The 14252-nt window shown below is 56.3% G+C and overlaps 2 protein-coding genes across 6 annotated transcripts in view; one reads left to right on the top strand and one right to left on the bottom strand.

Moving 5' to 3' along the window:
• The window catches only part of SNAP47 (synaptosome associated protein 47), a 50976-nt gene extending 46739 nt beyond the window's left edge, over positions 1-4237 (bottom strand). For 3 of the 4 annotated variants that reach the window (XM_042981370.1, XM_007093450.3, XM_042981359.1), the window contains exon 1: positions 4133-4237. The gene's annotated coding sequence lies outside the window, so the exon portion shown is untranslated. Of the gene's footprint in view, positions 1-4043; positions 4088-4132 lie in introns of those variants that run through there. The other variant, XM_042981353.1, reaches the window with a different exon arrangement.
• A 253-nt stretch (positions 4238-4490) lies between these two features.
• Positions 4491-11881, top strand: JMJD4 (jumonji domain containing 4). 2 transcript variants are annotated; one of them, XM_042981388.1, is made up of 7 exons: positions 4491-4862; positions 4964-5129; positions 7152-7277; positions 7487-7754; positions 8144-8290; positions 8712-9039; positions 11624-11881. In XM_042981388.1, exons 1-6 carry the CDS (start codon positions 4598-4600, stop codon positions 9018-9020), a joined length of 1281 nt encoding a protein of 426 aa, XP_042837322.1. In that variant the 5' UTR covers positions 4491-4597; the 3' UTR covers positions 9021-9039; positions 11624-11881. The 2 variants fall into 2 exon arrangements, with proteins under 2 accessions (XP_042837322.1, XP_007093513.2); XM_007093451.3 differs by lacking the exon at positions 11624-11881 and having other exon boundaries at positions 8712-10235.
• The last annotated feature ends 2371 nt before the right edge of the window (positions 11882-14252 follow it).

Here is a 14252-nt window from a genome sequence, read left to right on the forward strand (position 1 = left end):
ACCTTTACCTCCTGCTCCTTAGAGGCTCGTGCTTTCAACCCAGAGGTTCACATGTGCTGTTTGGGGGTGTCCCGCTGCAACAACGTGGTCTATTCACAGGGCGTGTACCATCCCTCTAACGCTGAAGGCAGAGAATGAGGATTTGTCCTCATTCCCACGGCATTTCCCACCAAGTGCTAACTTTTAAACTCCCCCTGCAGCCCTCCTCTCTGGCTGTGCACAGTACATCACTGGGCTGCGTTCAGGCTGGGAGCAGTGCCCTGCCCCAGGCCCAGGAATGTGCTCTTCCCACAGTTCCCCAGTGATGCCAGGCCTGCCATCTGGGGGCCTTTGAGGGGCACAGCCCATGTTTTGGCCCCAGCCCTGCTCTCACGCCTGCTGCCACAGCCCCATTGGTGCAGCGGTGGCAACACTGACCACACCAGAGGGCCACCACATGGACTACAGGTAATAGCACAAAAATCCTACCCTGACTTACAGGCTCAGTTGTGCAATCAGACCTGGGGAGTGTGTGGACCTGCTAGCCCAAAGCCTCCTCTTTCTTAGGAACTTAGTTGCAACCTCAGAGCTTCAGACACTGGAATCCTGGGGTTCTTCCCAGGTGATACCAATCTGAATGTCTTATTTCTCCCAAGCCGCAAACTTAAAGCTGTATTTCCTAAATCTTCAAACAATCACAAACACTCTGTTTCCCACACTATCCCCAACTGCCTCCCAAGTCTGCAGCCACAAGTGAAATCCAGTAATTAAGGACCACGGAGCCAACAGATGGCAAGATTTTGACAGTACACAGTCAAATTTTTGCAAAAGGGTAATGACAGCATAAGCTTACACATGTAACTTTTCATACATATGAAACAGACCGTGGGTGTATGTGTGTGTGTGTGTGTGTGTGTGCGTGTGCATACAAGGAGAGGAAGAAAGAATTAAAGAACAAATGCATACCTGCAAGGATAGCTCTATATCAAAAAGTTTTTTAAGTCTTATCTGGATGAGATCAGAGTGATTTTTTTTTTCTTATTTTGAGAGAGAGAATGCACACAAGCAGGGCAGGGGGGCAGAGAGAGAGGGAGAGAATTCCAAGCAGGCTCCACACTGTCAGCACAGAGCCCAACACCAGGCTCAAGCCTACAAACTCTGAGATCATGACGTGAGCTGAAAGCAATACTCAGATGCTCAACCGACTGAGCTGCCCAGGCGCCCCATGGGTGATTCTTTCCCCCCACATGAACGGCCCCAGGTGTCCTTGCTGATGGCCACATGCTGACCTCAGGGCACAATGAAGCCGAGTGGGAAGCCGGCACCGCACACACAGAAGCACGCAGCTCTTCACACTGCTCTACTCGCCACAAACACTGTCTACCACCTGCCCCACCTCCTCGGTGTTCTCAGCTCCCACCGTGGATCCCACTTCTACTCGGAACTCAGACTCACCCCAGCTCATTCTCCTCCTGCCCCCCCTCCTCTTCCTTTCCCCACTTCTGGTCCTCCCTGTTCTCCTTCTGGGTAAGCTTCATGTCACTTGGGAAGAATCCCCCTCAAGCCCTCCTCCAAAGCTCAGAGTCCCAACATCCCCAGAAGCTCCGTATCCCACCTGTAAAGGGGTAAGCAGGGTGGCATCTTCCTTATTTAATAAAAGAGAGGCACCTGTCCCTCCTCCTTACACAGAGTGTCTCCTTCCTGCAGGAATGAGACAAACCCAGCGTCCAGATTTTACAAGGCAGTCACCAGCTGCCAACTCAGAGCTGTAAACACACACCTGCAGAACAGAATCAGAAACTTCTCACCAGGTTCAAAAGACCAAGGAAGTGCATCTGCTTTTCCCTCAAGGAGATGAGAGCTCTAATTGTCCTTTCTTCTGCTTTTACCGTGTGTGACACGCATTCTGCCCAACTCTATACTCTCTTGCAGACTCTCTATGTACATGTAATCTGCCAACTTCACATAGTAACAAACCTACAATCTTTCTTTCCATGTTGATGTGGGTAGGTTTGTGTTCACAGAACATTTCTTTCTCCAATATGCTAAGGCCCTAACTTGTCACCCTTTCCCACGTCCCCACTCAGAGGTTCCTCCATCTCAGACCTACTGGTGTGTGCAGCCTCAAATCCTCACTCTTGATCCCCCACACTTCCATTTCAGGCACCTTATTCCCCCATCATGCCCTCCCGGCCCTCACCATCCCAATGGGTCCCAGGATTCCCTCCTGGCCCCCAGCATCCTGTCCAGGCCCCCATCACCCCCCGGGCCTCCGGTATCCCCTCCAGGTCATTACTCCCTAGGCCCCCAGCATCCCATCCAGGACTCCATCACCCCCTGGGCTCCCAGCATCCCCTCCAGGCCATTACCCCCTGGGCCCCCAGCATCCCATCCAGGATTCCATCACCCCCTGGACCCCCAGCATCCCCTCCAGGCCATTACCCCCTGGGCCCCCAGCATCCCATCCAGGATTCCATCACCCCCTGGACCCCCAGCATCCCATCCAGGCCTCCATCACCCCCTGGGCCCCCATCACCCCCTGGGCTCCTAGCATCCCATCCAGGCCTCCATCACCCCCTGGGCCTGATCAACCCCTGGGCTCCCAGTATCCCATCCAGGCCTCCATCACCCCTTGGGCCTCCAGCATCCCATCTAGGTCCTCACTCTCTGGGCCCCCAGCATCCCATCCAGGTCACCATCACCCCCTGGGCCGCAGCATCCCGTCCAGGCCCCCATCACCCCCTGGGCCCCCAGCATCCCATCCAGGCCTCCATCACCCCTTGGGCCTCCAGCATCCCGTCCAGGTCCTCACCGTCTGGGTCCCCAGCATCCCACCCAGGTCCCCATCACCCCCTGGGCCCCACATCCCCTCCAGGCCATTAGCCTCCTGGGCCCCAGCATTCTATCCAGGTCCCCATTACCCCCTGAGCCCCAGCATCCCCTCCAGTCCCCCATCACCCCTGGGCCCCAGCATCCCACCCAGGTCCCCATCACCCCCTGGGCCCTACATCCCCTCCAGGCCATTACCTCCTGGGCCCCCAACAACCTATCCAGGTCCCCATCACCCCCTGAGCCCCAGCATCCCCTCCAGGCCCCCATCACCCTTGGACCCTGCATCCTCACCAGGCCATTACCCCATTACCTCCTGGGCCCCCAGCAACCTATCCAGGTCCCCATCACCCCCTGAGCCCCCAGCATCTCCTCCAGGCCATTACCCCCCTGGGTCCCCAGCATCCCCTCCAGGCCATCACCCCCTGGGCCCCACATCCCCTCCAGGCCATTATCTCCTGGGCCCCAACAACCTATCCAGGTTCCCATCACCCCCTGAGCCCCAGCATCCCCTCCAGGCCCCCATCACCCCTGGGCCCCGCATCCTCGCCAGGCCATTACTTCCTGGGCCCCCAGCAACCTATCCAGGTCCCCATCACCCCCTGAGCCCCCAGCATCCCCTCCAGGCCATTACTCCCTGGGCCCCCAGCATCCCCTACACGTCCCCATCACTCCCTAGGCCCTGCATCTCCTCCAGGTCATTACACCCTGGGCCCCCAGAATCCTGTCCAGGTCCCCATCACCCCCTCCAGGTTCCCAGCATCCCCTTCAGGTCCCTATTATCCCCCCGGGGCCCCCAACGTCCCCTCCTGGTCTCCATCACTCCCTGGGCTCCTGCATCCCTTCTAGGTACCCAGCATGCCTTCCCGGTCCCCCAGCATCCCTTCCAGGTACCCAGCATCCCATCCAGGGCCCATCAACCCCCTGGGCTCCCAGCATCCCCTCCAGATCCTCACCCTCTGGGCCCCCAGCATCCCTTCCAGGTCCCCCAGAATCCCTTCCAGGCCCCCCAACATCCCCTCCAGGTTCCCAGCATCCCCTCCAGGTCCCTATCACCCTCGGACCCCCAGCATCCCCTCCAGGTGCCCAGCGTCCCCTCCTGGTCCCCATCACTCCCTAGGCCCCCAGCGTTCCCCAGGGCCCCACCTCTGACCCCCATGCCCCTTCGTCAGCCCAGTGCACGCCCCACCATCTCCCCTGGTCAGTGGCGCGCTGGGAAGAGGAGGGGTTCTCACCGCGACAGTAGTGGAAGGCGGGACTGTGCCGCGGGAGGTGTGGGTGGGCTCCGGCACAGGCCCAGCCGCACAGTGCGGGCGCCGCTTACCTGTGTCACCCGGGAGGCGCTCAGACCGCGAGACTCGGGTCTGGCGCGGCTTGACAATGTCAGACGCGGGAGGGACCAGATGCTTCAGAGGTGCTAAGGAACACCCCCGCGCCTGCGCAGAATGAGGCCCGCAGGCTGCTATGCGCATGCGTCCAGTGCCCGGCGCTCCCTGTTTCGTACTCGGGCAGGAACTCTGCCCGCATGCTTTTAATTCCGCTCCACGGCGCCGGGCCGACCGTGGGCTCTGAGAGCCTGTGCGTCGCGGTTTTCGCTCCGGCCGGCACGGAGGCCGTGAGCAGCCGGTGCCCCTAACGTCTGCTCCGGAAGTAGTTTCAGCAAGTACTTCCGATCACTCTCAGTCTTCGGGCCGGACAACGGGAGGCGAGAGTCCGGGCGTACGCCCCTCACCGGGCAGCGGCGGCCTTTGCGCCGCCCGCCCCGCGCGGACGCCCAGCCTGTGCCGGGATGGACAGAGAGACACGCGTATACGCCGAAAATCATTTCCGAGGCCTGAAGGGGCGGCCCCCAGGCGGCGCCTGCCCGCCCCCAGGCTGCGTGGACTTCATCGAGAATCCGGACTCGTTTTCCTACGCCGACTTCTTCAAGGGCTACCTGCTTCCCAACATGCCGTGCGTCTTCTCCAGCTCCTTCACCGCCGGCTGGGGCAGCCGCAGGCACTGGGTGACGTCCAGCGGGAAGCCCAACTTCGAGCACCTGCTTCGGAAGTACGGTGAGGACCGGGGGCCGGCAGCCGGCGGTGGGAGCGCGTACCCGAGGGTGGTTGTCTTCGGAGAGCCTCGGAGGAGTCAGTGCCGGACCCTGTTGTTTCAGGAGATGTCGTCGTGCCTGTTGCCAACTGCGGGGTCCAGGAGTACAATTCGAACCCCAAAGAACACATGCCGCTCAGAGACTACATCAGCTACTGGCAAGAGTACATCCAGGGGGGCTATTTCTCTCCTCGGGGCTGCCTCTATCTCAAAGACTGGCACCTGTGCAGGTAAAGGGGCGCTGCGCGCGCAGGGGCGCTGTTTTACCTGGACCTAAACGAGCCCTGGTTGCACACGGGGCAGCTCGTCTTCTCCCCAGTTAGGGATTTTGTTTCAGGGGGGTAGGAGGGGCAGAGAGAGAGAGCTGGGGAGGGGAGGAGGGGTAGGGAGAGAAAGGATCCCAAGCGGGCTGCACGCTCAGCGCAGACCACAACACCGGGGCTGGATCTCGCGGTTCTGGAATCACCCACCACCTGAGCACAAATCAAGACTCCGGACGCTCAGTGGATTGAGCCAGCCAGGCGCCCCGCCCCCAGCCAGGGTGTTTCGGCGCGCACAGACCTGGCTCTCTTCTGGTTGGAGGCGTCCTCTTCAATCACAGGGTGGGTGACTGTGAGGAATGTGGCCTCCCGCGGCCACCTCTTCTGCTTCACGTTTGCCCAGAACCCTCTTTAAGGACTCCACCCTCTCTAGCTGGCAGGTAGTACTCAGCCTTCGCCCTTCCTCTCAGGTGCCACTAGGACTGGCCTTCCCTTTCCAGCCCTGCTTTTCCAAGTTAGGCCAGTGCCTGTCCACCTTGGACTGGGAGTGTCCAGTCTCCAGCAAGTCTCCATCACTGACCAGCAACTCTCTGTCTGTAAGGAGGCCTGTTGTGGTCTCCCCACCTAGCACTCGTTTCTTTCCCTGGGAGCTCTGACATGCATGGGCAGCCTCATCCCATCTGCTGTGTTCCCACTCTCTGAGGTCGTCCTGGGGTTTTTTGTCCCTTTCCCCTGCTCAGGGGTGTGTTTTTCACAAGCATCGACCATTGTACTCAGACCCCAGCGAGCAGCACAGGGCACAGAGTGGGTGTTAAGTTAGTGTCGGATGGATGAGTGAATGACTGAATTCTCGTTTTGCTGGTGTGGAAAGTAAGGTTCAGAAAGGTAAACTGAGACTAGATTCGCTCCCTTGAGGTTCCTGAGACTAATCCAAAAGTACACTTGGCAGCAGCACGCCCTGGGTGCTTTCTGCCCCAGTGCTGCTTGTTCCTCACAGACCAGACACAGGTCCTGGCCCTCAGGGACTCCTGTTCCAGCAGCACGTATGGACTTGTAGACCCAGATGCTCCCGCACTGTGGATTCAGGCTTCCAGTAAACAATAAGTGAGTTTTCTGGTGTGCGTTCTAGGTATTGCACGAGAACTTGTTCGAGAAACTTGTTCAGTGATTATATGGTGGCTGATTTTGGCTGAGTGTCACATATGGAAACCCTGGAAACCATAGAACAAAGAACCAAGCAACACTTGGGTCAGGCAGGCAGAGGTGGCCATCAGAGACATGACATTGGAGCAGGGTTTTGAAGGATAAGCAGGAGTCTGATGGCACACAAAGGCATGGCCGCAGAGGGAGTGGCTGGTGTTCTGGGTAACTACAGGTGGTTTAGGGCTCCTGGGGTTCCCCCCCTCATGGCCTGTGACCATGAGAGATGTGTGAGTGGCTCCAGAAGCTTGTTCCAGCATGTTGTTGGGGGGGCTACCCACTCCCTTGGGCTGCTTTGGTGTGCTCTTGTGCCTGGGGCCCCATCAGCTTGGTTGTGGGATCAGGTTTTTGGACCAGGGGGATTTCGAGTGTTGAGAGGTAGGAGAGAAGGATCTCAGCATATATGGGCCTGTGGTGTCGCATCCACTCAGACTGGAGGTCACTGGTGGGGTGAAAGCACAGAGGTCCCCAGACTCTGGAAAGACAGGGTGATGCAGATGAGGCATCTGGAGCCGTAGCCCAGCCAGAGGCTGAAATTCTAGAAGTGGTGCTGGGAAGTTCTGGAGCAGTCAGGTCCCTGCCTGTGTGGTCGATGCGCCCCGAAAGCCGTTTTACCTGCTGTGACTGTGGTTGAGCCATGGGGGCTGTGGTCATCTGGTGGCTGGACTGGCGCTGGGTGGTCAGTTGGCACTGGCTCTGGAAGGCAGCTCGGGGTTACTCATCCTTCCAGAACGCTTAGGATCTAGCATCTTGTTAGCCACTCCTGCCACAGCCCCCTGCCACCCCCTCCAGGGACTCATCGGCGGAGGACGTCTTCACCTTGCCTGTGTACTTCTCATCCGACTGGCTGAACGAGTACTGGGACTCTCTGGATGTGGACGACTACCGCTTTGTCTACATGGGGCCCACTGGCACCTGGTACAGTCTGTCCGCTTCCTCCCTCCTGCTGGCACCTCATCCCCTCCGCTTCCCTGCATGCGGTCCTGAAGCCCATCCACTCCATGAGAGCCCCTGTTTCCTGCCAGCTTAACCCACTTCTCCCCTCCCGGGGCTCTGCCTGTGGCCGTCCCGCTGGAAAGAACCAGATGGCACCCAGCCAAGAGGCACTAAGGGGATGTTTTGCACAGGTCACCGTTTCACGCCGACATCTTCCGCTCCTTCAGCTGGTCTGTCAACATTTGTGGGAGGAAAAAGTGGTTCTTCTTTCCTCCAGGGCAGGAAGAAGCCCTGCGGGATTGCCATGGTGGTCTGCCCTACGATGTGACCTCCCCTGCACTGCTTGACCGCCGTCTGTACCCCACTCGTGAGCACTGCAGCCCCCCGCTGGAGGTCACGCAGGAGGCGGGCGAGATGGTGTTCGTGCCCAGTGGCTGGCACCACCAAGTCCACAATCTGGTAGGGTGGGCACACCGCATCACACATGCCCGCAGCGTGGCCCAGACAGGCCAGGGAGACACGTCCTGGGGTCCTCCTGGTGTGGCTCCCGCCCCAGAGAGTCCGTCTCCCCCTGTGCCTGCCCCTTGGCTGGCCCACCAGTCCTCACCCCTGGCACGTTCTCAGATGCCTCTCCACAGAGAGGGTTTAGGCTCACCTCTGCTGACCCCACCCTGTCTAGGAGAGCCTGTGTGCAGGCCAGGTTCCACCAGCCTGCTCTCCCTGCTGGCACCTCTGGGACACAAGAGCAGCCCTTTCAGGGCTGAGAAGGGCTGGAAGGACCTCCAGGCTGGGGGAGGGGCAGTACCTGCCCTGGGCTCATGGGGACACCTCTGCCTCACCCCTCCCAGGAGGACACCATCTCCATCAACCACAACTGGGTCAATGGCTGTAACCTGGCCAACATGTGGCACTTCCTGCAGCAAGAGCTCTGTGCCGTGCAGCAGGAGGTCAGTGAGTGGAGGGACACCATGCCTGACTGGCACCATCATTGCCAGGTAGGCCAGCCTGGACAGGACGGGAGTGTGGGAAGTACTGGGAGGGGCTCCGCAGGGCTGCAGTGGGGACTGGGGAGGGGCTCTGCAGAGCCAGGCCTGCAGTGTGGGGAGGGTGTGGGGCAGCCCCCAGGGCAGCCTACATTCTCAGAGGGGGCTAGAGCTATGGTCTTGGGGGCGTGGTAGCCTCTAGGTCTGCCTGTGTGAAGGGCCCTCTGGGCCTGGGGCAGGTCACTGGGGTTTCCAGCTTGCAGGACTCAGACCCATCCCATCGCTGGCTGACCCCCAGTCATCTCTGTCCCCATCCTCGAGAACTGGGCCAAGTTTCTGGATCCTTTGTGGTCTGGGCCCTGCCCACAGTCAGCAGATACTTGCCTGGAGCTGCGAGCAAGCTGTGGCTCACTGGCTGCTCCTCTCTGGCCAGGTCATCATGAGGGCTTGCTCTGGGATCAATTTTGAAGAATTTTACCGCTTCCTCAAGATCATCGCTGAGAGGAGGCTTCTGCTGCTGGCAAAGGGAATGGGCCCTGATGAAGTGGAGGGTGAGGGTGGCGAGGGCACCATGCTGGGCCCCCAGCAGGCTGCTTTCGACATCGGCCGGATTGCCGAGGTGCTGGCGTCCGTGGTGGCCCACCCAGACTTCCAGAAAGTGGACACTAGCACGTTCTCGCCGCAGCCTGAGGAGCTTCTGAGGCAGCTAGAGGAGGTCGTGGTCACCACCACAACTCTTTAATGCATGCTGCGTGGATCAGGTACCCCATGACATGACAGGATTGTGGGGCACCAGCATGGAGGGTAGGCGGCCTCCTCTGGTGCACCTTCCGGAAATAAATCTCCACGCTTCTGTGTGGCCTGGGACACATCACCTCCCACTGAGCCTTGTCACCTCCAGTGTCCCAGGCATGGCTCCTGCTCTTAAGGGCGTGATAGCATCCTGGCTGTCCGCTGGCCTCCCCGGGGCCCTGATGCCTGTGCAGAGGGTCCAGGCTCCTGGTCCTGAGGTTCGGCCAGGGCTGAGTATTCTGGATCCAGTGAGGTGCTGGGTGGGAGGTGTTGGTAAGTAAGATCTGCAGCAATAAGCCTGGAGTGTGCTGGGGACTCAGGTGGGGGCAGAAGGTGGCTGGGATTCTCGGTGCCCCCGGCCTTTTAGCAAAGACCAGCCTGCAAGCCCACAGGCCTCCCGTCCACGGCAGCGTGAGGCAGCTGGTGTGTCTGGCAGGGTACCCTCTGCAGCAGGACCACTGTGTGAATGTGCATCTTCCCCTGGAGCAAGCCCCTTCTTGTTGGCGGGGACTGGGGCCCAGGGCAGCCCCCAGGCCAGGGCTTCTGTCTCTGTCCCACACTAGAGCCACTGTTTACACAGAACCTGCCTTCCCTCTGCGGGCCTGTGCCCCGTCCTTGGCCTCACGCATGCCCCCAAGAATCACTGTGGTGCAGCACTCGGGCACCACTCAGGGTCTGTGGGTCTGCTGGGTTTTATTTCTCTCCTGCTTGAGACAGCCCTGCCTTTTCCCATCAGGGGTAGACCTGGAGCCCAGCGAGGGCTACGTGTTTTCATCTACTCAGACTCTACCTCTTTTGTAACTTCCATGAGATGCCACCTCCTGAGTGAACCTCTCTCCTTCCCAATCAGAAGTGTCCCTTCAGTATTTCCCTGGCACTTTATTAACTCCACATTGCATGTATCTATATTTATTACTGATCTCCTCTAGCAGATTATAAGCTCCTAAGAGTCAGGAGCTTATGTTAACCATCTTGTATCCCCCACAGTAACTTTGTAGAATCTTGTACCTAGCAGATGCTGAAAGGTGTGTAAAGAATTGAATGGAGCTGAGGACCAGCAAAACTAGATGTTTCTACTGGCCATTTTGGCAGCTCTCTGATGGTACTTAGCAGTGCCCCTTAGTATAAGCACACTCTCTTTGCACATAAAACAATAGACCATGAACCTAAAGATGTTTTTTTCTACCTTTCTTGTATTATGAGTCCCACTTTGATTCTGGAGCAACTCTACGTGTATGTGTGTACCATCAAAAATGTCTATGCCCCACCAGCCAGGAGGTGTATAGGCAGAGATGGCACTGGTAAAGTTAATGTGAAATCAGTGGAAATTTTCTGTATTAGCATTTTGCAGGTTTGGGACTCTCCTACTTAGGTAACTATGGATAAGTACTTCCCATGGTCTCCGGGGCCCCTGTGACCCTCTTCCACCCTTCACTCATGTTTGTCTTTGTCATCCTAAGCCACCAAACAAGCAGTATGTGGTTCATAGCACGTCTGCCCCGTTGAGCCTCCAAACCTTGCACAGCACCTCTGCCAGGCAAAAAAAGTTCATCGTTGCACCCTGTGGTCTATTTGAACTGCATGCTCACCTGTGCCATTCAGTTTTCACACCTTGCACACCTGTGTGCCACTTAACAGGGTGGTAGGGTTCTCCAGAGAAATGGAACCCACAGGATCTACCTAGAGCGAGAGATGGTGAGTGAGATGTGTTGACACTGTGCCCTTTGGTCCAAAGCCTGGAAACTCAGGAGGGTGTGTGTGGCAGCCTGGAAGCAGAATTGCTTCTTTGGGAAACCTCAGTCCTTGCTCATAAGGCCTTGAGCTGATTGGGTGAGGCCCACCCACACTGTGGAGTGTCATCTGCTTTGTTGAGGTGTGCAGAATTAAAAGTTAATCATATCTGAGAGATGCCTTAACAGTGATATCCAGCCTGGCATTGGACCAAATGGGTGGGTGCTGTGGCCTGGCCAAGAGGATGTGGACCTGACCACCAATCACTCCCCAGTGTTCCCTTGCCTCTGACCACCCACCCTGACATTGAGCACCTTGCCCAGCTGCTGTGGGCAGTCGTATGGCCACCCTCTGTGTACTCCTTTGCACCGGGCCCCCCTGTACTCTGCCGTTGGACAGTCATGTTTGCACGCTTCCCTGAGTGTTTTCCAGCCACGTTTTGGCACGCTGACTAAACCAGTGTGCATTCACTGGGTTACTGAACAGTTGCCCCTTGCACCCTTGTTCCATACCATCAGCTTCCACCACGGGAATGCCCACTCTGCCATTTCTTTGCTCTTTGCACAGCCATTATTTGCCATTTTGGTCGCCTTTTACACACTTGTGCACAACTCCACAGTCTATGCTTGTGTGTTTTTTCTCTAGCTTTCACCCCAGCACATCCTTCTGCAGTGCTTACCACTTGCTCCTCCTGTGCTGTCAAACATTTGATCCTAGCACACCCACTTGGTGCTATCAGACCCTGTCTTGTTGCACACTTCCCATTTGGGACCCCTGGACTGTCCCAGGCCAGGTCACCACTTACCGTCATTCTCTTTACAGCTCCCTCCATAGCCACGGTGTGCCATCAGATACTCGCTCTGCAAACCCATGACCACTGCATGTGTGATCGTTCATCTGGCGTCCCTTGCGTGGTAATTCTGGATCTTCCAAACCAAGAAGTGCCACATGTGACAATTCTGGACCATCCAAACCAAGAGATGCCACATGTGAGCAGCTTCTTGCTCCATGTTGTTCTTTTTTTAAAGTTTATTTTGAGAGTGTGAAAGAGGGAGAGAGAATCCCAAGCAGCCTCCACACTGTCAGCACAAAGCCCAACATGGGGATCAGTCTAATGAACCTTGAGATTATGACCTGAGCCAAAAACAATCAGATGCTTAACCAACTGAGCCACCCGGGTGGCTTATGTTGGACGATCTGCATACTCCTTGGGCCTGGCAGACGTGAGCCCTGCTGTGTGTGTAGGTGACACTTGCAGCCACTGGGGAGGAGGGGATAATTCAGAATTGCCCCCTAATTCACCTAGCTCTTGCTTCTGTAGGCTGTCTGTTGGGATGCTACTGGAAGTCTGTGACGGGACACACAGGAAGTTATGTAGGGCCTTGGAGGCTCTCTGGCATGTGTGGTGTAGCCCTTCAGCCTCTGGTCCTGGGGAAGGATATGGGAGGGCACTCCAGTAAGCTCAGGGCAGTGTGTGTTTCCCACCTGGATTGGAGGCATTCTGGTATTGGTAAGGCAGCGACTGTGGTGCCCATGGATGGTCATTTCTGGTGACACCCCTCACCTGTCAGGCTACATCTTTCAGCCTCCTCATGGGAAATGTTGGCACTCCTGTCACATAAGCAAGGCACAGGCCTTGACCAGAGTGACCATAGTGTCCCTGTCTAGGGCATTTCTGGAGTAAGCTATTGTGCAAGGCATTGTGGGGATGCTTATGGGATGAGGCCCAGCTGTAGCTCTAAATTCTGCATCACAAACCTTTCCCCTGGACAAGAAGCCAGCAGGAAAAGGAATTCTGAGGTCAGAGACCACCTCCCAGGAGGTGTTAAGTGTAGGTAAAGAGTGGGCCATGGGAGGTCCTTGGGGAGGCTTGCAGAGGCTAAGTCCTGCCTGCTCTCAGTACATTTACTAATAACCTTTCTCTGGCCTCATCCTTTCCATGTTCTGTGTTCTCCTTTGCTTCTGGCTTTTGTTTTGTTTTTACGATTTTTCCCACTATGGGCTGATGGAGTTCCAGAGTATGACCTTGGAAACTGTTAATTTCTCAATCCTTGTCAGAAGAAATCTCAGCAAGAGAAGCAGAAGTTTCCCTCTTCCTCCAAATTGTAGAAATACAGCTACTGTCCTGGGAGAGGCAACAGTCCTGGCAAGGGCTGTATAAAGACTCCCAAATTTGAGTGGTTGTTCCCATACCTGAGAACGTACCTCTGACCGCTAAATGCCAGGAATTCTGAGGGGTTGCCTCTGCTCCTGTCCAGGGTCACAATACTAATGTGACCATGTCCTCCGAGGGAAGAGTGTCTGGGCGTGTCTCGCAGTGGCTGGAGAGTTGTGGCTGGCCCTTCTCACATCCCACACCTAAAATAAACTGATAACCCTGCAAGACTTCTTATTGAATGAGGAGTGAGTGTTTCATTTAAACGCAGGAAATGAAAGGATGAAATCACAACTCCCAGCTGTCGTAGAAAGAGGATTTTAATATGGTATTCATGTGTAGCTTCTACATTTATGTTCAGTATTGTCCAAATCAGTAAGCTCTTTTTTGTTGTTTTTTTTACCTGTTGTGCAAAAATTCAGTTACCCTCTCACCTCCTCTGAAATGGTCCCCTCCCACTGACCCCATCTCCTGTGGTCTCAGAGCCCTTCAGTGGCACTCATCTGCCTTTCCTCACCTGGTGAAGAGCAAAGTATGTGAAGGGGCCTTTCCTCCTGGGGGAGGGTGGGGTGGAGATGGGGCTTGGCAGGACTCTCACTCTCCGTCGGCCTTGATGGTGGAATCTGAGAGTCCATCTATCCGACAAAGGCTGGAGCACTGGCAAGCAGAGCCAGGCCTCTTGGCAGGGTCCTGGGGAGATGTAGACAAGAAGAGATAACTGCCGTCATCAGACCCAGTAGGTGCTTCACTCACCACGGGTGAGTGCTTCATGGTGCCTGTGGGCACAGGTGGCAGTGACCTGTACTGTGCTCATTGGCAGTGCTCCTTAGGGTCAGCTGGTCCTCAGGTTCCTGGAAAGCAGAAGGTACTGAAGGCAGCAGGTGGTCCACAGAAGGCCAGGTCGACCTATCAACTGTCAGGCATCATGCCCAGCCATGGGAGAGATTCAGTGATGAGACCAGAGTCTGGTGGTGGCCTGGGCTGACATGTTGGGAGGGAAGTGGTGCTGGCTGCCCGGGTCAGCCACAACCTAGAGAAGGTGGTCAGTTAGAAGATGCCCTTCATGAACTAGAAACAAAGCAAACTAAACTGAAAGAATAAATGTTAGAGGAGAGATTAATGTAATTAAGAACAGAGCAGTAGAGAAAATCAGCAAAACTTTTTTTCTGGGGAAAAAAATGCAAAAATTGTCAAGCCTTACCTAGGTTGACTAAGAGAAATCTAGACGGGGATTAGAAACAGAGTTTGAAAAACACTGCCAACCCTACAGAAATAAAAGGGTTTATTAAAAGAGAC

Source organism: Panthera tigris, chromosome A1, assembly GCF_018350195.1.
Source record: "Panthera tigris isolate Pti1 chromosome A1, P.tigris_Pti1_mat1.1, whole genome shotgun sequence".
Lineage (NCBI taxonomy): Eukaryota > Metazoa > Chordata > Mammalia > Carnivora > Felidae > Panthera > Panthera tigris.